General features: G+C 43.3%; 1 protein-coding gene across 1 annotated transcript in view; it reads right to left on the reverse strand.

The window, feature by feature from the left end:
• LOC119824842 (protein HIRA) overlaps positions 1-21,379 on the reverse strand; it is an 89,594-nt gene extending 68,215 nt beyond the window's left edge. The window contains exons 1-2 of the mRNA XM_038345365.1: positions 21,251-21,379; positions 1,634-1,696 (exon numbers count right to left, since the gene is read on the reverse strand). Coding sequence (XP_038201293.1) covers positions 1,634-1,696; positions 21,251-21,287 — 100 coding nt within the window. The 5' untranslated portion in view covers positions 21,288-21,379. The remainder of the gene's footprint in view (positions 1-1,633; positions 1,697-21,250) is intronic.
• Positions 21,380-21,590: the final 211 nt, after the last annotated feature.

Below are 21,590 nucleotides of genomic sequence, written 5' to 3' on the forward strand. Positions count from 1 at the left end.
GGTGAGGGAAAAAACACAAGGACCTACAGGGACCCAAAAGTGAGGGGATTCAATAGTAGCTGAAGCCAGCCAGAAATGAATACTGACTGAACTAGAAATTAGGAGGGGACAGAGCCCGTCTGGCCTCTGAGGTTCTCACTCCTATCCAGAATGCAGAGTCCTCATCTACAAAATAAAGAGGAAGAAAAGTCCCTATCCAGGCCCCTTTCACGTCTGTGCATGAGCACTGGGGAAAAGGAGAAAAGCGCAGTCCCTACCAGGGTCTCCCTCCCCTTCAAGGTGCTGCCTGGATCCAGTGGCTGTTTCTAGAATTGACTGGACGCTTTGAGACCCAAATTTGAAATACGCCCTGAACATAGGAAAAAGGGCTCATTACCTTCTTATCTGCCCTTTGTAGTCACCTATAGATGGAGATCAACCAAAAGAGGGAATTCAGGAGGGTCATAAGTTGATGCCAGCTGTGCTGAAAAATCTCTCTATACATTTTACTAATTATTTGTTTTCCATCTCCATAACACAAGTCACAAAAAAAAAAAAATGTCTGGAATGGATGTTCCAAAGTGATTATGAAATTCTTGAAACCTCCTCTCAGACAATCATGTAAAAATATTGCTTAAATATTTCTCCTAGACCTGAGAAAAAAGCTGCCTCAACCATAACCTCCTTGCACCTATCTCTGGGCAAAATGGCCACTGTGAACTCATCCTGTAGCACCCTGTGGAGGTGCGGAGTCAGGAGTCCTAAGTCAATGCTACTTCTTACCACTATAAATAAAAGCTCGGTTTTCTGGCACAAAAATAGTATTTGTTGTCTCTCCAAACGGAGCCATCTTACCTCAAGATTACAACAGATGCTGAATAAAGCATGCTGCTAATACTATGAATGATGTTTTTAAATGCTCTGGGCATTCCTTCTTTCTTTCTCAGTAACACAGTCAAATCCCTTTGTCCAGAAAAGGCACAGTTAGCTACCCACTCCTCTTTTCAACTGAACAGAACACCAACAGAATCCTTGCCTCTATAGCTAATCTGTATCTAGGGGGCACTTGCCAATTTATACTGAATAACCCTGGGTGTAGGGACACAAATTCATTCTAGCTTTAACTTAATAAAAAATAATAATAATTAGAACGATAAGCGAGCTTCGCAATATTTATAAGATCATCTTACAGGCTGGAGGTGGTAGCACATGCCTTTAATCCCAGCACTCAAGATGCAGAGGCAGGTGGATCTCTGTGAGTTAGAGGCCAGCCTGGTCTACAAGAGCTAGTTCCAGGACAGGCTCCAAAGCTACAGAGAAACCCTCTCTCGAAGAAAAAAAGAAAAAAAAAACCCGAAACAAAACAAAACAAAACAAAAAATCATCTTATAGACCCAAAAAATAGTACTTCACTTTGTAGTCTAGGCTGGCCTAGAATTCATATCTTCCTGTTTTCCCAGTGCTGAAATCACAGACCTGTGCCACTATATCCAGCTCAAAAAAAAAAGTCTGTGATTTAACCTGTTCAAATTGTGCATTTTAAACTAAGTCACAGCCATACTGCAAGGCAACAAGTTGTCTCTTTACAGTTAACCATGGATCACCAGGAGAAGAGCATGATAACAAGGAAGTGATGTTCACACTACAAACATACCTTGTCCTCCAGTTGCAAACTTGGTCCCATCAGGGTGAATATCAACTGAAAATATCGGCTTGCCTGGAAACAAAGAGAAGCACATCTAGCTTGGTTTTTGTCCACTGGAAAACAACAACGCAATTTTTTAAATATTGATTTCTCAAATGACATGTCTAACTTTTACACCTAGGACAAGACTACAGGCTACAGACAAAACTACCTACGAGTAAGAATAAAGAGATCTAACAGCTTTAGTTAGTCAAACTGCTAAGGACTCACTAAGCAACATTAGGCAGCTGAAACCCAACAGAGACTAAGCACGCCATCACTGAGGGACCTAAATATATAATGGCTACAAACTGTCTGCAGTAAGAGCTCAAGTCACAAGTTTCTATGACCTAAGGACATCTCCCTGTAATGTGGGTCTCTACTTGGCAACAGCTTGGAAAGAAGGGCACTCTCCATCCCTTCCAAAAGGCTCATTACAGCCTAGGGCCCTCCCTTCCCTTTTGGTTCCTCAAAGTGGTCCTCTAAGTCTATACTACACATGGTGCGTAGCAATTCCCTCTGAGATAGAGCACTCAATCTTAGAAGGAAGCTCTAAAGACTCAGAATATTCTGAAGAGAGATGAAACATTCTATACTGCAGTGAAGTTTCTTAAAACTTAGAAAGTAAATAACAAAAGCTTTAGGAAACTCCTAACAGACACAATGTCTTCCTTCCTCCCCAACTTTTTATAAGCAGTAAGGCCTACTAAGACTTTCAGACTAGCTGAACTGCCTAGAGGAGGCTCAGACCAACTGAGGAAGCTGGAAGAAAGACTCCCCGCCCCCATGTCGAGCTGCCTGCAGGCTGTGTGGTGCACTCCAGGTTTCCAGCTTTCAATAGCTGTCATCCATGCAGGGGTGGGCTTTTGGAGATGCAGCTGTCTTTGAGTCTTCCATGATCTTGTACACAACCCCTCATCCATACTCCTGTACATAACCCAAAAAAACTCACTGGTTCACCAAGTTGGACTTTGATGGTATCCTTACTTTGGATGGTCATATGGGTAAGTAGACATTTGCTCACATCCCACCAGAAGTAGTGTCCTACAACACAGAGAGTCCACCTTCTCAGCATTTCCATCTAGACCTCTGTTAAAAAGTGTATACTCTGTTAAACTGGATGTTCAGCTCCTGAGGGTAAAGAGTTAAAGCAGGTCCTCAGAGACCACAAAGGGCCCCTCTGAACTCAAGCCTGACTGAGGAAGTTTATGGCTTGCAGGGTGGACCAAGTCAGGCAAAGAAATCAAAACCAGGTAGTCTGTGAAAGGTAATCTAAGGACCTTGTGCCTAGTGGGTATTTGTCCATCTCCCTGGTCTGCTTCCAAGGTCAAAAGTACAAAAGCTGCATGAGACATAGTAGTTGCTACTGAGTTCATACTACATACTCAGCCTGTGAATGACAGGTTAGAAGTGTGACAGTCAACTCTGCATCAGTAATTGCTGTTATAGACAAGGGATGAAAGTCATCAACTCTATACGACTTCTCAAGTAAAGTGGGAGTCCATGGTGTTCACCTGAGGGAGAGCTGTAAACCCTGTCAGGGACCCCATGCCAGTGTGGAAAATACAATGTGGTACCCAAAGGCAGTAACCAATATGGGACCTTGGTCATGCCCTTTGGCATCATCTTCCAGAGTCTTATCCATGCCATCAAATCTAGCATGAAGTCCCCCAACACAGTGAAATACATTTTTATTTTTACTGGTTACTAAGTGGTAGTGGAAGAAACAGCTGTGCAAGACCACTACAGAACAGGTGTACCAAATATGAACAGAAACCTTTGGAGAGTTTGGAAATCACACTACGTGCTCCATGGTCTTCAATGCTGAATTCCAAATCAACAAAAGCTAACACAACAGACCCCTCACCATCATACTGACAGCCCTTGCCTGGCCCCCAAGTACCTTCAGTGATCTCCAGGCTAATTGAGAGCCAGAACTCTACCCAAATTGGCCAAGTCTAGACTGCTTGATGCCTTTCTGGAGCACACATGCACACGCACACGCACATGTACACACATACACACACATAAAATGTTAAAATTATCTTGGAAACTGGGTACACAGCAGCCTTGGTCCTTGTTTTCTCTGACATGGGTTATCCTTTTATTTCTGGACTTCATGAGATAAGCCCCAACAGCTCACACTCTCAATAACTCTGAAGGAGCAGACCTGACAGTGGGTGCACTTAGAGGTCCGAGGTGAGAGGACTTGCAAGTCAGTCTTCCCCCAGATTCCATACACGGCAGATCTTAATTAGTTTTGTCTTATTCTTCAAGAAATGAACCCATGGACAGGCAAGATAGCTCAGGTAAAAGTGTTTTCCACCAAGCCTGACAACCTGAGTTCAATCCCTAGAACTCACATAGTGGGAGAACCAACATGGGAAAGCTGTCCTCTGACCTTCACACACACACTGTGGTACATAAGAGCACAGAACATAGATATATACATACATACAATCATACATAATATATACACAAATACACATACACACAAGTTTTAAAAAAATAAGAAAAAGAAAAGGATGCAGAAAACTACACAGTGGCACAAAGGAGGTACATCCTGAAACAAGGTGAGGAAGAACAGAAGGGCTACACTGGGTGCCTTGTCAATGCACTCCACCCAGGGCCACACTGGCATGCCCATGCTCTTCTTTGGCATCACACTTACCCAAAGGCTAAAGGACAGGAAGGAAGGGACTCCAAGTCAGTGGTTTTCTTGCTTACCTAATCTTCTTAAGAAGAGACCCTCAAGGCTTAAGAAACCAGAAAGACATCTGGAGCTGTGGGCCTAACCTCAAGTCATGCCAGGTACTTTTGTCCAGGGGCTGTGGCACTCAGCCACTAAGCCAAGGCAGTGAGTCCTGCCAAATGTCAAGGTAGAGTAGCAAATCAGCACCAAGAAGTCCTGAGGCATTCAGGACAGACGACTTCTCCAAGTATGATAAGGACAGCAACTACTGGGTGCTTCCTGGGCATGAAGAGCTAGGGCCATGCTGGACACACCTGGGGAATGCTGTCTCTCCAAAGCTGGATCAATCCTCACTAGCAGAACATGCTTTTGCACATCTGATCTGCCCCTAAAATTCTATAGGGGACTCAGTCCAGGCATTTCCTAAATTTTATACCATTTCCTGGGATAAATACTCTAACACTGGCTGGAGAGATGGCTCAGAGGTTAAGAGCACTGACTGCTCTTCCAGAGGACCTGAATTCAATTCCCAGCCACCATATGGTGGCTCAAAACCACCTGTAATGAGATCTGGTGCCCTCTTCTGGCCTGCAGGCATACATGGAGGCTGAATACTGTGTACATAATAAATAAATGTTTTAAAAAAAAAGAAAGAAATACTCTAACACTGTCATTTTACACTACAAAGGAATAATTTTCCCAAGCCATACAGTATCCAGCTCTAAAGCCTGATGCTTCAAATACTGTGATATAGTACCTAGCTAAGCAACATAATCTACCACTGCTGTGAACAGGAAGGAAGCAAAGAAAGATGCAAGAAGCCGGGCGGTGGTGGTACACGCCTTTAATCCCAGCACTCGGGAGGCAGAGGCAGGCGAATCTCTGTGAGTTCGAGGCCAGCCTGGTCTACAAGAGCTAGTTCCAGGACAGGCTCTAAAAAAGCTGCAGAGAAACCCTGTCTCGAAAAAACCAAAAAAAAAGAAAAAGAAAAAAAAAAAGAAGAAGGATGCAAGAGTGAGCCAGAGCATGAAAGTGTCCTCATGACACAATGTGAGCTTTAGACCTGCTGTGCTGGACATAGCCCTTCAGGCCCTTGACTCCTTCTGCAGGTCCCTAGTAAAACACCAACTCCCTGGACTCCTGCTCCTCTGTGCCCCCTTCACCTAGGGTTGGGACTGGTCTGGTGCTAAGCTGAACCTTAGAAAGGTCTAGTATCTCAGCTTTTGCTGTCTGGAGAAATTCAGTTTCCCAGTTCAACTACCATGCTTCGAAGAGGCCCTCCATTGTCCAAAGAGAGTGGATAGATGAGGACCACACAACAGTGAGCATCAAGACCCTGAGCACAAACAAGCTGAGGCATTCTAGCCACAAGCTGCTGAAGCATCCATTCCAGCAGACAGTAAATGTGAGGGAATGAAACCTAATGAGCCTTGTCAACTTGTGAAATCCTAAGCAAATCATAAAAGTGGCTGTTTTAAGTCAGTAAGGCTAGAGAGAAGTATGTCAAGGGATAGATAATCCAAAATGCCAATCTACCTTTCGGTACAACTTAAGATAGGGGAAAAACCCTCTATATCTTGTGACAGCATCAGGGAAGAATGGTTTTCTGTCCTGTAAGTCTGTGAAATATCATATTACAAGTTAGCCCTCTTAGGAAACTTGTCAGAACACATACTTGCATTCTACAAACCATTCTTGTTACCCAAGAAGTCGACGACACAGATACCAGTTATAGCCTATGTCCTTTAGAACACATATATTAAAGCATCACCTAGATGCTTTCTCACCCAAATCATTATAAATATCCACAGTGTGCCTTATATAAAACACACATAGCATGATAGTCCCTTACCTATGGAAGCTCCCAGAATTAAAGATAATTCCTACAAACCTAAGTGGAAAGATATACAATGACAGAAAACTAATTCAAAAACCAAAAAAGCAAACACCACACACACACACAAAACAAAAAAACCACCTTCACTTAACCTGGGGCTTACTTCAGAAGTATCAATTAAATCCCAACAGTTGAAGGCCAAGTCAATCAGAAGGGCGGGATCAGCCAGAGGACACATAGCATTGCTGAATCAAGAAGCAGAGTTCATGCGGAAAGCAACAGTTGGATGAGGTACACATTCAGGAACTTAGCACATTATTTCCCAAAGTTCACCTTCAAAGAAGCCATGCCAAGGTCACATCCTGGCTCTCAAACAAATGTTATGTGGAAAAACAGGGGGGGGGGGGGAGGTTCAAGGCGCTCCAGCGGACGATGAAATAAAACTAGGAACCGGTTTAGACTTTAATGTTGGCCCTCTCTTGACTGACTCTTTTGTTCTGCCTCCTAATCTGTTATACAACTTTGATTAATGTTTTAATTTTTCCCAACATCAGCTTCTAATCTTGTACAAGTGGTGAGGACATGCTTCAGCTTACACACACTTGCTCTTTGTAGACAGACAAATCAAGATACTATATCACAATGCTTCTAAGATGAATTCTACTTTGTAATTAACATTTGCCAGACCAGGGTACACTTTAGTGAAAAGTATGACTGGTTTTCCTGACCCCATTCTTTTCCTCCTCACTGTAGGTTAAAGGAAGTATAGAGGTGGACCCACACAGCATTGCCTGAAGTGCTGGCTCCCAACTCCACAGAACCTAGACTTCTCAGGCCTGGGAAAGCAGCCACTACTCCTTCTCAATGGGAAGGACCTTAATGAAGGGCTCTTTGGGCTATGGGAATGGATCTTATCAGTTTGGCGGGCTAAAGAACTTTTCCTTTGGCACAGCAAGATAAAGATAAATTCCCTCACTGTGAGCCTTGTCAGTTTTGGTTGCTCACCTTCCTGGACTTAACATAGTCCAGGAAGCTATGGGAGCTGGGAGGACCTTGGACTTAACATAGTGAAGGGAACCCTGATGGCTCTTTGTCTTGGAGAGGGGTGGAGTGGGAGTATGGGTGGAAGGGAGGGGAGGGAAGGGGGAGGAGGAGGGGAGAAGATGGAAATTTTTAATAAAAAAATGAGAAAAAAAATTTAAAAAAAATAAAAATAAAAAAAATAAAATAAAATCTATTATCTGTTCCCTCTTAAAAAAAAAAAAGATAAATTCCCAACTACCTCCAACTTCAGGCCTTTCTTTGCCTAAAGGCAGAGACAACAGATAAATTAGCAAAAACCCTTAACTCTAGCAATGTTGGGCAGTGAGGTAGTCTGAATGTAACTGGCCCCATAAACTCATAGGAGTTGCACTATTAGGAGGTGTGGCCTTGTTGGAGTATGTCACTGTGGGGGTGGGCTTTCAGGTCTCATATAAACTCAAGCCACGCCCAGTGTCAGTTCACTCCTGTTGCCTACAAATCAAGATGTATAATTCTCAGCTACTTCTCCAGTACTATGTCTGCCTTTATACCACCATGTCACACCATGATGATAATGGACTAAACCTCTGAAGATGTAAGTCACTCCAATTAAATATTTTTCCTTTGTAAGAGTTGCCATGTAGGGAGTGGGGAGAGGCTGAAGAGATGGCTCAGAGGTTAAAAGCACTGGCTGCTCTTCCCAGAGGTCCTGAGTTCAAGATCAATTCCCAGCACCCACATGGTGGCTCACAACCATCTATAATGAGATCTGGTGCCCTCTTCTGGCCAGCAGGCATATGCCAGCAGAATACTGTATACAAAATAAATAAATAAACCTTAACAAAAAAAGAGTTGCCATAGTCATGGTCTCTTCACTGCAATAGAAACCCCAAGACAGCACTATCTTTTCTCAAGTCAACCTGAACTAGAACACTCCTGCATACCCATCACAAGCCATTTCTTCTCCAAGGATTTGCTTCCAGATCACCCCTCTTCAGCCCACACAAGACCCTACTAAATAGACAGGCAGAGAGTCACATGCCTCTAATGCCTGAACTTGGGAGGCAGAGGAAGATGGAGTGAGTCTGAGGCCAGCTGGTCAGCAGTCAGTAGCTCAGGTTGTGATGCTCTGGGTTCAGACTCTACTGTCAACAACAAAATAAATTTTAATAAATCAATTAACCATCTCCTCCTAGGCTCCCTAGTTTATTCCATTGTTCTTGGTGTCTGTCCTTACACCAGTCTCATATGGTGTTCATTGCTATAGCTTCGCTTTATTTCCATCACAAAGTATGAGATCTCCAACTTCATTCTTTTAAGGTTATTTGCTTATTAAGAAATCCTTAGATGGGGCTGAAGAGATGGCTCAGAGGTTAAGAGCACTTACTGCTCTTCCAGAGGTCCTGAGTTCAATTCCCAGCAACCACATGGAGGCTTGCAAGCATCCAAAATGAGATCTGGTGTCTTCTTCTGGTGTGCAGGCATACATGAAATGTTGTATACACAACAAATAAATAAATCTAGAGTGCTAGAATTACAGGTGTGCACCACCACTCCTGGCTTAGTTCTGAATTTATCAGTATTTTTTTGAGCCAAGCTTTATTGGGCACTTGCTAAGGCAGAATGCAATGAGTGAAAGGAAAGCCTTAAACTTACCCAAACTCCAATTCCCAGGACATTCACAGCATGTTTTAGGCTAATCTTCCCAGTGAGCTGTTAGACCATGAAAGCCAAGAGAGCTAGGTATGATGTGAACCTGTAGTCCTGACAAGGAGACCATTTAATGGGGAGAGGACTGTATGTCCTTGAAACTCAGGAAGTAAAAAACTTGTAAGTTTCAGAAAGTCCAGAAACTGACCAGCTAAGGACTGATGATTAAACACAAGACTCTCAGACCATTGGCTGCAGTGAGCTACACTGAGCTATCTACAGTCCTACAGTGAGTTAACCCTGGATTCCAGCTTTCAGGAGCTGTTGCTCTCACTAGCACAGGCTTTTGGAAATTTGCTCTTTCAGTCATCTCTGCTTCTGGAAGGAAACCTTTATCATGGGCTTTTAAAAAGCACCAATAAATTAATTGCTTTACCAAGATGAACTCTGATGGCATCTCCACTTTGGTCTGTTGTTGATTCCTTAGCTAAGTTGGACAGATATTTCTTCACATCTCCCCAGGGATATAGCCACACAGAGCACATGGTAGAAGAGAAATGAATCTTGTAAGCTGTTCTCTGGCCTTCAATGCACTCTGCAGTAAACATACATACACACCCTACACACAAAAATGTAACAAAAATAAAACTAATACACAAAAACAACAAATTGGGCCTCATTAAAAATTAGTGTATGTACATCAAGGGGTACTTATTACCAATAGCATGAAAAGGCATGGGAGAAAGCATTTGCAAATGACATCTGGTAAGAGATTGAAAACAAACAAACAACAACCTCAAAAATGTGGACATAGGAATGTTAGAAAGGTAACTCAGCAGTTAAGAGCACTGGCTGCTCTTCCAGAGGACCCAGGTTCAATTCTCAGCATCCACAAGGCAGCTCACAGCTGTCTACAACTCTAGTTTTAGGTATCTGACACTTTCTAGTTTCTGTGGGCAGCAGGCACATGTGGTGCACAGACATACATGCAGGCAAAACACGTATACACATAAAAATAAAAATTAAACATTTAAAACAAAAACCGAACAGAGGCCTAAAGAGATGGTTTGGTGGCTAAGAGCACTTGCTGTTCTTTGTGAGGACCTAAATTCAGTTCCCAGCAGCCGTCAGGCAACTCCTAACATCTATGACAACTGTGGCAACTCATAATCATCCACTGCAGGAGATCTTCATCCATACATAGCTGCGCTCATGCACAGACAAATACCTACACATAATTTAAAAATAATAAAAGCAACTTTTAAAAAATAATAAACATGGGACTTAAATACACATTTTTCATGAAAACATGAACTGCCAGGAAGCAGTGAATGAAAAGATGCTCATTCTCAGCAATCCTGAAATCCAAATCATGTCACTTCAGTCATAACAAAGGTTACTATTCAGCAAGCTATAAAATGACAAATATTGGCAAGGATGTGGAGGAAATGGAAACTTTGTTGGGATTTCAAAAATGTTAAACATGGCATCACCACATGAAAGTTTGAGAACTAATTAGAAACAGAATAACCATGATGATCCAACAATTCTACTTTTAAATACTTACCAAAATAAGCTAAATCTGTGTCTTAAGAAAAAATCAGCGTGAGTTATATTATAAAGCAAGACTGGCTCAAAATACAAACAAAAGAGAGTGCTGGAAAGATGGCTCAACAGTTGGAAGGACTGGCTGCTCTTCCAGGTTTCCTGGGTTCAGTTCCCATCACCCACATGGAGGCTCATAGCCATCTATAATTCCTTCCTAAGGGATCCAATGCCCTCCACTAGCTTCTGAGACTATCAGGCACATAGATGGTGTAGATATACAATCAGGCAAAAATACCCATACATATAAAATATAATAATTTTAAAACTTTATTTAAAACAAAAAATATAACTATGCACATTCTTAAAAAGACAAACAAAAAGAATATTATCTGTGGTAAAGTACTTGCCTAGCATGCATGAAGTCCTGGTTCAACAGCCAGGATTGGAGGGAAGGTGTATGTATGTATGTATGTATGTATGTATGTATGTACATATGTATTGAGAATTAGAACTCTTAGGGAAAAGTCTCACCTGTGTTAAGCATTCTACAAGGCCAACTGACTGTTAAAGAGCTAGAGTATAACAAGTTGGGAGCCAAAGTTATCTTGTATTATATTTACCCTTAACAGTTTAAAGAATTTTAAACTATACAAACAGTCCCCCAGTTTCCACCAACTCAAACATCTGAGGCTTACAACAGAGACTTCCCACACTTTGCTATAACTACCTCCTTAATGTTTCCACCAATGTATTTGAAAAATGTCTTGATTTGTAACTTTCTTTGCTGTTACTATGAGAACTTAAACTTTTGCCCAATTGGAACATGGTATTTGGGGTAACCTCAATCCACTTCCCAGGCTGTGGTCATTCATGTGGCTCCAGAATAAACTCTCTTAGTCTCTTGAAAGCTGTGGTTTTGCCTTAAAAGTACAGATAAACTATATATGATTTATTATACTGCCTCTCAGTTATATAATACTCTATATACTATTCAGATGCAAACACATTATATAAAATGAATGATGTATAATACAGATGCAGTATTCCTTATCTGAAACACTTGTGACTGTTCAGATTCTAAGAACTCACTATCCAGGCCAGGCTGGCTACAAAATCATAGTTATCTGATTGCCTCCTGCGTGCCCCACTAGAGTCTAACTTTATATGTATAATAAGTTCTTTGGGGAATTGGATCCAAGTCACAATAGGAGATTCATTTCTACTTCATATACACAGTATCTTAAATCATATCCCATGGTATGGAATTTCTACATTGTGGCATCACAGTGGCACTGAAAAAACTTTGAATTTGAGGCACCCTGGATTTAGGATTAGGGACACTCAACCTCTATATATGCACACATGCCTACATGAACTACTCTGTGACTACAAGATTATCAACTCATTCAGATATAATCATCTCTTGCCTAAATCACCATACATCTTTCTAAGAGTCTCCAGCTCCTTCCTCCTCCTGTTGTAGTATAGTTATTCCCTATGGGCATAGCATGACCGTGACCATCAGGAAGCAGAGAGTTCAGTGGTAACCTAGAGAATACCTTGCCCCTAAAGTCACAGCAAAGAAATAAGCAAAAATATGCAGTGATGGCCAGGTCAGTGATGGCAAGGTCAGCGATGAGGTCTATGGTTAACAGCAATGGAGCTATTACAATTCTCTCACAAAAAAAGAAGGGTAAAGTCACAGGATCCTACCCTGAGATTCCCCTTGAATTCCTTCCTGTCTCACAGTTGTGTGGAAGGTACTTGAGCATACAGGAAGTAGCAAGCTGACTGAGGATCGAACAACAGTGCAGTTCTCATGCTCGTCCCTGTGCTCCTATAACCGACCTCAATAAATGCATTGTTTCATCAACCTGGACTTGTATAAAATTGTTTCTCTGGTCTATCAGTGCCCCTATCTGTGGTAAACAGATGGATGGATGTCTTAGTGTCTTCCTAGAAATCCACACACACTTCCAGTTTACCCTCAGTACCTCCTTTCCAAATCACCCCCTATGCACCCACTATTTCTTTTCTGGCCTCACCTCTGGGGTTCTTAGCCTTGACATCGCTCACACCACAATGCCATCAGCTCTTTTCAAAACACCAGGCAGTTCTGGTAGATCTAAACTAAACTGTGCTTCCCTCATAGGGCACTTGCCACATCTCTCTCAAGCATGTTGTGGCGGCAGCCTCCTGACTACAGAACTGGGTACAAGATAAAGTATGGTGCTAGCACCAAGATAGCTTCCAGCAATACTTATTTGGCTAGGTGCTGTCCTCAGCAAGGTCCACTCCACTCAGCAACTGTGCACATAAGAGTACAAAGGCCGACCCTTCATAGTCTGACTTAGGAGAATTCAGCTCCATTTGTACCCACATAAAACAACCTGTGACTATCAGAATCATTACCAACTCAATCAAACATAAACATCTCTTGCCTGGATCACCAGAAGAGCTTCCTAAGAGTCTCTCAGCTCCCACTTCCTCCTGTTGTGGTATAGCTACTTCCTCCCCACAAGGCCACCTGTGGCTCTCGCTCTGCCTCCATTCCAAGTCACCATCTATTCGTAACACCTTTCAAATTCACACTTGTGTGATTCCCAAGAGTGTTCCCCAATAATTCTCCCATGTACAAAACTCTCAGGGAGGCAACTTTTGTAGCAAAGTATTTGCCCAAATATTGGCTTCTTACTCAGTCTCTTCTCAAAGCATGTTTTTATTTATAATCTTCCTACTCGAGGTGGTAACAGTAACACATATATGTAGTCCCAGAAATGTGGGAGGCAGGAGGAGGATCTCTTGAATTTAAAGGTGGAATTCTCCTATGCACAACTCTCCCTAGTGTTGCTTTTATCTCTCTATCTGTTGTTCCTCTCCACACTGACCTACCTACTCCCCGATGATGGCTCTTGCTCAGGATGTCTCTGCTCTCTGGCCTTACCTGCATGCTGTTGTCCTTGCCATTTTTCACAAGACAACATACTTGTTATCATCAAATTTCTCAGGCAAACATTGATGGTTTTCCACCCTTCTTTTAGTACACAGTAGTCATCACTTGCTAAGCGACTACTCTGGAAGTCTTCTACCTATACCATCTCTTTCCTGTGAACAAGATACCCACCCCAGGCTCTCTGGATGGCAGCAGTCTGGGATGCTGTTTAGTTTCCTACTGTTTCTACCTCTTAGCCCACTCCCTGACACACAGTTAGCCCTTGGTATTTGTCAAATGGGTAGATTTATTATATTCTCTGCAGGATGATCTTTGGAAAGTGCCATAGACCTGACGTCTGCTCCAACAATGTCTATGTTTGGTCCTTAAAGGAGACTTACTGTCCCTTTTGTCTATTCTTCACTAAGTGTGCTGCTTCCCAGAGCAGTATCCCTATAAACTTTGTCTTATGTTGGTTAATACATCAAGCAGATGTTAGTTTTAGGAACAAGTTTTGACCTAAATGGGTCTTCTTTTTGCCAGGGGAGAGGTGACTACTGTCAGTCGTTTGCTATCTGTTCTATTTACTCATTTCCCTTCTTAAAATAGAACATGACCCAGCTTTAGGGTTCTTATACTATAGATCAGAACCCCATATGTGAGAGCCACAAAAAATTTAGCAACAAAAGGTTTCCAATAGCACAATGATCAAAACTCAAGATCAAACCTGTAGGGTTCTGAGTATTTCCGGCAGTTCTTGCCTATGTTCCCCTGCACAACATCACTGCAGTCTCGGTTCTAAACATACAACATGCACACTTCCCACTACGCATGCAATCACAAAGCAGTACCCCTTGAAACAGCTCAGATTCAAGATTATTCTGTTAGGAACCATTCTTTTACTGTACAGACAATGTTTTTGACTTATAGAAAAATACTAGTTTGGACTGTTGTATTAGAATGTTTGACTTTAAAGTTGCTATTTGAATTACTGATTTCAGTTTCATAAGAAACCATTTAATGAGTTTGGGCTTAGAATTAGAACAATTCCTAAAATGTCCCTAAAGAAACTTCTGCCATTTTGCATTATGTGTATATAGGAGGTGGTTTTCAGCACTGAAAATTATAAAATCAAACTATCAATTCTGAAAGAGGTCAAAGATTCTTTACATCACACAGGATCAACTGCTGAGCTGATTCAATTCTTCATTTAAAAATAGGCAAACACCCATCTCAACAGCATGTAGATTTGCTCATCTCCAATAAATGATAAAATTATATATCAAAAAATTGTTTTAAAGTAAAATTTATTTTTAATCATGATTGACTTGTATGCCTCTTTTATATACTTACATAGCCAAAAAGAAATTTGGGTGAGAAGTGGTCAAGAGTGGAAAAGCTGACAAGTGTGGTGGCGCACACCTTTAACTCCAGAGATAGGCAAATTTGAGTTCAGGGCCAGTCTGGTCTACAAATCAAGTTCCAAAACAGCCAGGATTTCATTATGAAACCCTATCTTGAAAAACAAAATCAAATCAAACCAAAAAAAGTGGAATAGTTTAAACCCTAACAGGGATGGTGAGATGGCCCACGGCTCAGAGGGCAAAGACACAGGCCTGAGTTTGATCCTTCGCTCCCACAAGGTGGCAGAAGAGAATTGACTCTGAAGAGTTCTCCTTGACTTCCACACCCACAATGTGCCTGTAAGCTCTTGCTTTCTCTCTTTCCCCCACACAAAAACAGATACAGAAACAAACAAAATTTAAGAAGTCCTGACATAAATGAATTCCTTAGGTAGAAGCTTAGACAAAATGTTTCCTTATCACTGGAAGCCCCAGCAGACTCCACTGATCTATAGATCTTTAAGATCTATAAAATCTGATCTATAAGAACACAGCTAGTCCAGGCAGTGGTGGTACATGCCTTTAATCCCAGCACTCAGGGAAGCAGAGGCAGGCGGATCTCTGTAAATTTGAGGCCAGACTGGTTGACAAAGCGAGTTCCAGGACAGCCAGAGATACACAGAGAAACCCTGTCTCGGAAAAAAAAAAAAAAAAAAAAAAGACGCAGCTAGAACAAACAAGAGGCAAGTCAAGGGGAGTGGCCACCCGCTCACCAGGTACCTTTCATCCCCCTCTTTCAGGATCCAGCACACATAAGTGTTTACTAATAGATTAGGTGAGTACTATAGTGTATGCCAGGAACCGCTTTCAGCTTTGGCAATAAAGCACGAGCCAAAACAAAGTGTCTGCCTTCCAGGAGCTAACTCTCTGTAGGCAGTCTCCAATGAGTTTCAATTTTATTTTACTCAAGTATCTATCTCTACCCATATAAATCAGTAGTCAATAGTAACCGAGGCAAAAGAAGTCATATAACCTAGAAGTTCCAATCAGACTAACAGGGAAGACTCAGGGCCAAAGCTGGAACACAGGTTCTCTGTAGCATGATTAATAAAAACCCAGAAACAAAAAACTGGGGTTCAACCTGAAGGTCAGAAAAGCAAAGCTGCCAGCCACTGGCTCTTACCCCTACCTCAGTTCGAAATGGCTATTCTTCCTCCAGGAATCTCAGAATTCGACTGTGTGTGAGAGCTGTCTTCTCCCATCTTATATTCCTCTCTAGTGCTGGGATTAAAGGCGTGTACCACTACCATCCAGTTTCCACGGCAAACTCGTGTGGCTCCTGGGATTAAATTAAAGGTGTGTATCAGCACTGCCTGGTCTATAAGGCTGACCAGTGCTGTTTTACTCTCTGATCTTCAGGCAAGCTTTATTTATTAAAATACAAGTGAAATATCACTACAGTCCTCCCTTCTCCTTCTCCCAGAAAACAGCTTTGATTTCTCCATGACTAGAGAATTCTCAAAAACCAAATGCTAGAGAAGTTTCTCCAAGCAACTCAAATGGAAATCTAGATCGGAAGTACCAAGGTACCAAGCGACTACAAAAATAGCCACCGAACAATGTCCTCCAAGCATAATATTCCTTGTACCAAGTGCCACTTAGTGTCTGAAAGCTGTCCTTCTGAAGAAGAAAATGGTTTCCAAGCTCTCCAGGAAGACAGAGGTGGTCAGAATCAGCACAAGACCATTACTTGGCAAGGCAGAAAGAAGAATTCTGATCTGGTCTAGGTAGGATTACCAACGCATTTCCTTCATCTCTGCTATCATCTTGGAGAAGGCTGCAGAACTCAGCCAGTTTGTCCTGCTACATGTTTTCTGTCTGATGCAAGTTACTCCAAATCTTAAGAGTGTTTCATTAGCTCACATGACAAGTCCTGGAATAGGTCTACTTCTGAGTTTATTAATGTAATTTATCAACTTAAAGAGTTAAGTCCCTCCAGCTTCCTCTCGTCATCCTCAGTTTAAGCCTGTCCTTTTGGCTACAATCTAGCTGCCACATTCAGACCCAATGAAGTCATGCAGAAGAAGTTGGATCCAAAAGCCCCCAGCAAATATCTTGCTAGCTAGAAGTATTACATAGTAGTAATTTTAAAAGTCCTTGGCACTCACGGGTATACCAGGTCAGGAGCATTAGCACACATGCCTCTACCTAGAGATTGCCCTGCAAAAAAAGTAGGGCAGAAAACAAAGGAATCCTGGGGTTCTGTTAGCAAAGAAGAGAACAGGCCAGGGGATCAGGAGTATCCCCTTCCTACTATTTAACAGCCCCACGCCCCACCCAGTCCTCTGGGTGATGTTGCTGATCTTATCGAAACATAAAATGTACATGCATCCATTTTTAGTCCCCAGGGCTTAGTCCAGCTCTGTGTCATTTGCTAGGCCACTCCAAGTCTATATGCAAATACTGAAAGTAATTAGGCTACACTAGCAACATTTGGGTAACTTGCAGGGTCTAGGCAGACACAGTATGCATCATTTCTATGGACACCCACAAGACCCAAGATTGGGACAATAACACCAGGTCATTGACTACCCAGGTGTGCCTCCCAGCTGTAAACTATGAATCTCCTTATTAAGTTTAAAGTATATTTTCAGCCACTTATTAGATTAGAATTCTAAAATGAAAAATAAACACCACACACACACACACACACACACACGAGAAAAGATCTCAATCTTAAACCAAGGCTGGCCTCAAACTCATTGCAATCCTCCTGCCTCCTTGGTGCTGGGTTTAGAGTCAAAAACCATATATACAGTTATTTCAATAATGTTTTAAGGGTGGAAGCAGGGGCTCAGTTAGTAAGGTACTTGCCATGACAGCACAAGGGCCTGATACCTACATTAAATACCTGATACCTTCTGTCACTGGTACCTACATAAAAAGTCAGGTGTCACACCACATCAGTAAACCCAGCACTTGGGAGGCAAAGACAGGAGTGTCTTGGGGAGTCACTGGCCAGTCAGTCTAAGCCTAAAGGATGAGCTCCAGTTCAGTAAGAAACACTGTCTCAAAAAGGGAGAGGGCAGCAGAAGAAACTCAACACTGACCTCCAACATACATGTGCATGCACACGCTCAAACATACAAATAATAAGCAGCACATGCTCACAAACATACAAATAATAAGCAAATAAACAAATATATAAATTTCTGAGAGAATTCCACTGGGGGGTCTCAGGAAATGGCTCAGTGAGTAAAAAGAGTTTGCTACACAAACATGAGGACCTAAGTTCAAATCCCCAGCACCCATTTAAAAACCCAAAACGTCCAATCATCCACCTGTAACTCCAGCTTGGGAGTGATGGGCAAGAAGGGTACTAACTGAGACTTCCTGGCTGACAAAGTAGCTCTAGACTCAGAGCAACTCAGAGTTGCTCAGGGATGGACGCAACAGAGCGGTGATAAAGCAGCAAGCTTGACATCCTCCAGCCTCCAAATGTGTGCCAGCACATGCACTGCACACACCTGTGCACCACACAAACACACAAAAGACACCACTGCCCACTGCCCATCTCTTATCTGGAGTCTTTCTCCAGAACACTTAGGAAATGAGCTCAAAAGATGATATGAATCTACATTACATGCATGTAATGGCTAAATCCCATAATTCTTCCTACACTGAGGTATCTACAGTGCCTCACCATCTTTCTCATCTCGTCACCCCTGACCTTTCGTCCCTCTCTCAGCACATCTTACCAAGATCTGGAGATCACCTTCTAAGTCCTACAAGGACTTCATAAGACACAGGCTAGATGTCCAAATCCCTCAAACTTCAACACTCCCCTCCTCAAACCCAAAAAACAAAGTCACAGCTCCACCCATTCCCCAGGCACATCTTCTTTCCCTCCTCAGTTTACCTTCTTCAGTAGCCTCTGTGTCTCCTAGATGCTTGGGACTTTGATCCTGACTGTCCAAGAACAACTCATCTACATAGTGTACACACACGAGGAGATAATCCCTTCTTTAACTCACTCTGTCTGTCTCAGCCTCCCCAAAAAACTATAATTATAGCTAAGTGCCACCAATACATAATTCTTTTTGGGGGGTGGGGGGATTTTCACGACAGGTTTCACTGGAACTAGCTCTTGTAGACGAGGCTGGCCTCGAACTCAGAGATCTACCTGCCTCTGTCTCCCAGATTAAAGGCGTGTGCCACCACCACCCAGCCCAATACGTAATCTTAATCTTACTCAGAATTGAAGCTTATTTTGGCCATGACTAAAGTAAACTATATGGCCAAATATGATAGTGCATGCCTTTAATCTCAGCACTTGAAAGACAGAGGCAGGAGTATCTCTGTGAGTTCTAGGATAGTCAGGGCTACCTTGTCTCAAAAATAAATAGATAAATAAAATATAGTCAATAGGATTACATCTCAAAACTGTATTCATGGAAAGTGTACTGCATATAACATCAATATAAACAACAGATACTGTTATTTTACATCATACTTTAGGGGTAATCATTTATATTGAGTACAAGCTGAAGAAATATGCCTTTTTTACATGATTTTACCAAGGCCTAGAATTAGTAAATTTAAAGAATCTTTATCTACTAAACGATGTTATCTTGAATTGTGTCTAAATCCATATCCAAGGCAAATTTCACTGCAAAAGGACAATGTCAAGATTTACTAACATGCCAATAACAATAGGCCAGAACATCTCAAGTGGACGTGATCTGGGCTAACAAGTGGACATCAGGAATTTCAGATATTTTTGGTTAAGGGCAGTTATGGTGGTGGACGATGCTGACATCTAAGGATCACACAATACATAGGATAGCCCTTAAGACAGTTGTGTGACGAAAACATCAATCGTGCTGGGGCTGAGAAATCCTATGTGAGAGGTTTCTCTAGTACTGGACCACAAAAATGAAGACCAACAAACACTTCTCTCTCTGCCTTTAACCTCTTCAAGCTACCTTGTCTAAATGGATACCCTGCCATCTTTTGGAAAACCTCAGCTCTCTTTTCCTGCCCTCTCTGAACTCTCAGATCCCAGAGAAAAGTATGTTCATGCTGCATAGAGAGGCAGGAAACTAGACTGCTGAATAAGAAAGACAGGAAGTACAAGCATGCATCACCTCCAATGCAGTGGGGTCCTTCGTTCAAAGGAAACTGGCTTTACTATCTACTACCATTCAGGGTCTGGCTAGCAAGCAGCTTCCACTACTACTGCCATCTTTAAAGGCCGGCTTAGTTGTGACTCACAACAGCATCTTCTCCAAGACAGAGGCGACTGAGAGAGGGATTTTAAAAGAACAGAAATTTGCTTAAGTCTCAACATTTTGTATCATTAATGAACATTATCGCTTCAATATTTTTAATTAAAAAAATCACACTGTATTTTGGTAATATTCTTTCCACTCCCCATCACTTAGATCTCTAATGCGCTTTCTAAGCTGAGAACTTTAATGTCTCTGTTCTTAGCTGAACTTCACAATGATACTGTGAAGTGCAGAGAGCACCACTCTGCTTGCTTGTGACCCAAAAAAACAGATGTTTAGCTGTAGGAGTGAAAAGCTTCCCGAACCAAATACAAAATGAAAAGACCACGTGGATTTTAAAAAAAGAAATATGCATCTACTCCTCTTGCTTCACAAAAAGAAAAAAGAAAAAAAAAACTGTAGCTCCCTCTAGATGTACTACAAAGTAGAAACGAGGAACAAGACAGTATCGGGGAGACTCTTCTCGCTTTGGGTAGAGTGGCCGCTTCCCACTGCGTCCTTCGGGTGCTTCCAGAGACTAAGTACTAACAGCTGGCGGAGGGCTCTAGCTCTTCTTCGCTAGGCAGGGCAAGTACAAAGCTGGATGCATCAGCCACCTAGACCAGGATGTGTGAGCCCGTTCTTTAAAGTCACTACCACACATCAAAGTCGCTCGTCTCCTAGAACAACCTGTGCACTATTGGCCCCGATCTTGGTCACGCTGAAGCCCCGACCCTGCATTAAATGTGGTTCCTTCGTGGCCCTCCAAAGGACCCTGTACCGAGGCTCTTCCCAGGACCACAAGAGCCCGAGTGGGGGTACTGTCACCAGCTCCAGGCCTCAGAAAGCGGTAGTGCAGTCAGTCTCTCATGCAGAGTCTATATCTCCAAAAAGCCACCGAAAGGCCACAAGGGGGATGTCGCCCTAGTTTCATACTCACTACAACCATCTGAGCACATATTGGACGGTGAAACCGGGTGGCAGCACCAGGCCGGTACCCAGGCTGGCTCACAGAAGCCAGGCGCCAGGCACTCCAGACTAGGGGTGGGCGGCGCAGGACTCAGCGCCATGCCTGGGGCGAAGGCGGACTTGGCCGCAACCAGCCCGAAGCACGTGCCCGGGCTCGCCGGTATCCCGGAGCCGAGGACAAAGTCTGCTCCTGCCCGCTCTGCAGCTCCAGCACCCGGCACCGGCGTCCGGGCAAGGCAGGCAGGGCTTGCGCGCGCTGCAAGCCAACTCCAGACCCCACCCCGATGCAGGCTCGGCCGCCCACGACTCCTGCGCGCACTCACCATTGTGGTTGACCCAGGTTGGCTTCAAGAGCTTCATTGTTCGGCCGCCGCCGGGCTGAGGCCAGAACCGTATCCCTCAGCGCGCCTGGGCCATGGAGCCGCCGCCGCTTCCTCCCGCGCCGCCCGCCCTCCGGCCGCCGCCCACCCTTGCCCTCAGCGCCGCCGCGCCATTGCCGGCCCGCGGCCCCCAGCCGCCGCCACAGCCCGCCTCCTGCGCTTGGCCGCCGCGCTGCCGCCACAGCGCCGCATCCCCTGCGCCGCTCCTCCTCCGGCGGCTCCGGGGCAACGCCGGAAGTCACGGCGCGCACCTGCCAAATCGCCCCGGCGGGAAACCGCTCCC

Source organism: Arvicola amphibius, chromosome 10, assembly GCF_903992535.2.
Source record: "Arvicola amphibius chromosome 10, mArvAmp1.2, whole genome shotgun sequence".
NCBI lineage: Eukaryota > Metazoa > Chordata > Mammalia > Rodentia > Cricetidae > Arvicola > Arvicola amphibius.